Raw genomic sequence first — 4,613 nt, 5'->3', positions numbered from 1 at the left:
TCACTTATATCCAAGGTGTTCATACGCACTCTACTTTACTAACTTATCACTATATATAATTTACTATTATGTATGCAAATCCTCTTGCTAGTTTTCTTTTCATATATATTTTCTTCTTTTTTTAGTATAATAAGTAGGATAGAGATTCGATAGTCGCAGATAGGTGGTTTAACCCAATGAGCTATGATTCAAGTTACATAATATCTCTTTTTAGGTACGGTAATTTCTGTTATATGTTTCAATTTTAGGTATACATAACACTCTCTCTTAGTAATATCTTTCCAATAACATTTCCTCAATTTTTTTCAAAAAAAAAAAATTAATTATTTTCGTTCAAGCAGTGTCATATCTAAAAAAGTTTGTACCCAAAAATAAAATCCTCAATTAGTTTAAAAGGTAGCAATATTAAAACAATATATTAGAACAGAACTTAATTATTTAGGACATAAAGTACTCACACATCAAATCACAGCCATAGAATTGATTTGTATGTTAGATTTGCATAAACTAATTAAGATTAAGAAAGCTGAGCCATGTAGAATTGGCACATGAGTTTATTTATTTCATGAGCTACAAACCCAAACCCAAAGGAGCAGTTTTTAGAAATACGTACAAACTTAATACACTAACAAACAAACACACTTATTTTAGGCAAAGTCACATTACAAACATATTAGGAAATTAAAATACTTGGTTCCTAAGACGGCAAGGATAAAATCTTGTCTTCACCACCATTAAAATATTGACATTCAATTTTTGTATTCTTTTTCTTATATGGTAGGACAAGATTGCTACTTACTGTTGAGGGACCAAGTATTTTCATTATATATGATATCTTCTATCTTCTTCTTCATATTCGGGCACCGATCAGCAGCGTTCAAGATAGTCTGCAGGAATTACTTTTTTCTGGGTGTCTCTGCATACTATTTTTCCCCAACGGGCCGAGTAAATATAGTTCACAACGTTGTGAGCTGATGCTCCTGGAATAAACAGCCCAAAAACCCTGGCATAGAAAATCTGAGAAGTCTCAAAGTAATCCGGATTACACATGATTACTGGGAGCAGTAGACTTCTTAGCAACTCCCACCAAGCGTACAAGTATTTGGGTATTAGCCAAGGTATTGACAAGTAGTTCTTGTTTGGCTCCTCCTCCAGAAACTGCGTATATTGCACCCAAAACATTAGTTTACTCTCCCGAAAAAGCTAAAAAAGAGAAGTTATTCAATATGATTGTAACAAAATAGTCGTCTCATCCTCTATTGAAAAACTAATTGATATTGTCTGCTTTGGGCATAATTCTTACGATTTTACTTTTGGTTTCACCTAAAATGTCTATGAAGATAATTATCCTCTGTTATATATCATGACCACGTCCCCTCTCCTGACCAATGTAGAACTTTGTTTGTACTCTTTTTACAAATCCAATATACTCTTCGGATAATAATTTAATTAAGAGAGAAAAAGAGCGGTTGCAGCCGAAGGTTCATAATTACCTCCCCAGTGTAGTTGCAGTCGTAGTAAAGACATCCGCCAAAGTGTTTGTACCATTGATCACCTTCGACATCGAAAGGAATTCTGGGAACCACGTCCATAGAGTAAACGTACCTGTAATATGGGAATTTATGTACTTTTGAATTAACGTTTTCCATAAACTGAACAAACTGGACATCGCCGACTCTGGGTTGGCCAAAGGTGTAAACAGCCTTTAACTTCTCTAACAAATCGAGTTCCTCGTGGAAGGCGAGGATGGTGACGAACAGGGTGGCGAGGGCTGCGCCCAAGCTATGGCCAGTGATGATGAACCTTGCCTTGTCGTTGGATTTGGCAATGTCTCTGAGTTGTTGACGGAGGAAGTAATATGCATAATCGTGCTCGGGTTTTACGAGTTCCTTAGGCCAACCTAGCTGCTTCTGCAGGCCAAGGGCTTCCATGAACCCTCTGTGGATTTTGCCCACATTTGCAATCTCGTACCAGGAAAAGTCCAAATCTACCTTCATATCATAAACGTCAGTGGTGCCTCTAAATGCCACCACTGTTACGTTTGGATCTGTGGCAGTATTCTGAAACATAAACACTTGAGTCGAACCCATGTCTTGGAAGTCTGAAAACCATCGTGTTCAAATTTAAAACAACAAACATGAACTTAGTTTATCGATAATTGTCACCGTGACCTGTCATTTTTCGCACCTCACTTGTTGCATAAAAGAAAAGGAAAGAAAAAAACTATGTATCTTACACAAATCATACAATCATCTCCACTAATAGGCAGTCTTTTGCAATATGGATTCATTATGGTCACAGTTAATTGGTATTTCATTTTAAAATAAGTTATTGGATGTTTAGAATATTAATCATTCATTTATGTTAAATCAATTTAAGACCATTAATTAATTAAATTTATTATGACTGTGACAGTCCAAAGTCTTACCATTCCAAAGATCGTAGCATCCAAGTAGTTTCATCTGCATTGAAAAGAATAAAACGTCATGATCATTAGTTCTCATCACTATTCCCAAGTATTCAACGAGGATAATAATTGAAGTTATATCTGTTATACTACTTTATAACAATAATCTGATATATTAGTACGAACATATATAGCTCAATTTTATTTTTCTTTAAACAATTAAGAAATAAGAGGAGTAATAACTGTCTTTATCTAGTGAGTTATTAACTTATTATACTTGCTTCTTTACCGATCAATAGGAATCTTTCTCCTAACCATCCCTCCCGACTCTCTCCCACCTCCCTCCCTCCCATTCACTCCATCTCTTCTAACCAACCGTAGATCCAAGTAGTACGACGCAATAGGTTTGCTACCCTAAAATCCAAGGACATGTGGAAATCAAACCGCCTGACCAAACCAATAAACCGACGGGTTTGTTAGTTCAGCGTGACTCGATCTTATATTGATCACTATCGATTCGACTCATTTTTTTTGTTAATACGTTGTTTATTATCAGTTCGGCTTCGATTTGACTCCCAAACTAAGTCGAGCCAAAGGCTTATACCCCTAGTTATTATAATCAATCGGCTAAATAACACATAAACCTTAACAATTCTTACCTCTTAACCGATCTATAGGAATCTTTTTAGTAACCCAAATCATTAAAAATGAAGAGAGAGAGGTAAGGATTATATTGTATTTACATTCCAGCAGGAATTGACGACGGTCTCGACCACAGAAGGATGAGGTGAAAAGTCTTCGGTCGCCAAAGCCGAAGCTCTGACTGAGAGGATGGCATAATATTGGAAAGGGTCGTCTAATTTTATGTTCTTATCCCGACCACTTAGACTCCAATCTTTACAGTTCACTGTCGGTGGATCCTCAGTTTTTGGCTTTTCTGCATGCCCACGTAACAAAACTCAATTAACTAAAAACTAAAACTCAGTCCTTAAAACACCTGTTTTCGTTTTTTAATTTCTGTTTCTTCATTTTTAACCAATAAAAATAGAATTGTAGGCCACAACACTCATGAATTCAAAGATGATTATGTATGTTTTATAACAAATTGAAGACGAAAACAAGAAACAAGAAACTTAGAGTCTGTTTGGTAAAATATGTTTCCTTTCTATTTATGTTTATGAACAAATTTAGAAATGAGAGCAAGAAAGAAAAAATTTGTTTGTGTTGTTTCCAAAATTTCTATACAAAAAGTTAGTTGCAAAATGTTTAGATTTTTTAAGAAAATTGAAAACGAGAAACAAGAAATGATAATCTTACCAAACGAGCCCGATCGTTCTCAAAATTTCTACACAATTTTAAAGATGTTTTCGAAAAATGAGAAATAAGAAAAATATAATTAACTGCAAAATGTTTAGGTTTTTTTAATGTTACCAAAGGGGTATAATAAAATTCGAAAAATACTTGGCTCCTTATCAGTAAGAATCAAATCTTGTCTTCACCACCATAGAAAGACTCGTTTTTTTTTTTTCTTTTAAGTCTATTTTTTTCATTTCTATCCCTTAGTTGTCAAATAGTTGTCAAAGATGGTGAGGAAAAGATTAAGGAGCCAAGTATTTTCCATAAAATTTTATCCCGACCCTCGTTATGAAAATATACCTTTGTGCTGATTTAAGAATGCGAGAAGGATTTTCTGCCACAAAATGGAGAAGAAGATAATCCATCGGTTTCCAAAGGAGTTGTAAGACTCTTCTTTTTCGGGGGGACAATCCACCAACTTCCTCAGATTTTTGAAACCAAAAGGAAGTACGAAGAGAAACAGATCCAGCAGAGTTGCTTCCTCCGGCTTCAGTATCAGGTAATCACTGGCAAATTGGATTTCTTTGGAACCCATTTTTTGTAATGCAATCCCACCAAAAAAATGAAACAACATTCAACAAGACCTAAGCTGGTTGACAACTTTTTGTGTGAAGGAAATTGGATGTATGGGTTCCCCTTTTATAGAGGCAACGGAGCTACGCTAGCCCTTTGCGGTAATTCTTCGTTGCCACGATGTAGCTGATAGTTTTACATTGGTAGATTTATCGAGGAGTATGAAGGTTTTTTTATTTGCATCCAATGATTGTTAGGAAGTAATCACGTTGTGAGGGTGCATTCAATAATTTTATGTGCATGCGTGGATGAAAATGTCGCTAGAGATCAGAGATGT

The 4,613-nt window shown here is 35.2% G+C and overlaps 1 protein-coding gene across 1 annotated transcript; it reads right to left on the bottom strand.

Annotated features, from left to right (window-relative positions):
• Positions 1-517: 517 nt before the first annotated feature.
• LOC111020243 (triacylglycerol lipase OBL1) lies at positions 518-4,388 on the bottom strand. The gene is made up of 5 exons (XM_022296855.2): positions 4,064-4,388; positions 3,151-3,344; positions 2,429-2,462; positions 1,494-2,101; positions 518-1,158 (listed from the first exon to the last, which is right to left on the bottom strand). Exons 1-5 carry the CDS (start codon positions 4,335-4,337, stop codon positions 868-870), a joined length of 1,401 nt encoding a protein of 466 aa, XP_022152547.2. The 5' UTR covers positions 4,338-4,388; the 3' UTR covers positions 518-867.
• Positions 4,389-4,613: the final 225 nt, after the last annotated feature.

This window comes from Momordica charantia, assembly GCF_013281855.1.
Source record: "Momordica charantia cultivar OHB3-1 chromosome 9 unlocalized genomic scaffold, Mcharantia_2.0 BLBB01000009.1, whole genome shotgun sequence".
NCBI lineage: Eukaryota > Viridiplantae > Streptophyta > Magnoliopsida > Cucurbitales > Cucurbitaceae > Momordica > Momordica charantia.
The sequence above is the reverse complement of the archived record's forward strand: the minus strand, read 5'-3'. Positions and strand labels throughout refer to the sequence as shown.

What these genes read in the sequence shown, in the direction of transcription:
- LOC111020243 (XM_022296855.2), bottom strand. Translation starts at nt 4,337, where the DNA reads ATGTTGTTTCATTTTTTTGGTGGGATTGCATTACAAAAAATGGGTTCC. An exon ending in TCGTCAATTCCTGCTGGAAT is followed by an intron (nt 2,463 to 3,150) that starts GTAAATACAATA and finishes TTTTCAATGCAG; the next exon opens with ATGAAACTACTTGGATGCTA. An exon ending in ATGCTACGATCTTTGGAATG is followed by an intron (nt 2,102 to 2,428) that starts GTAAGACTTTGG and finishes GATGGTTTTCAG; the next exon opens with ACTTCCAAGACATGGGTTCG.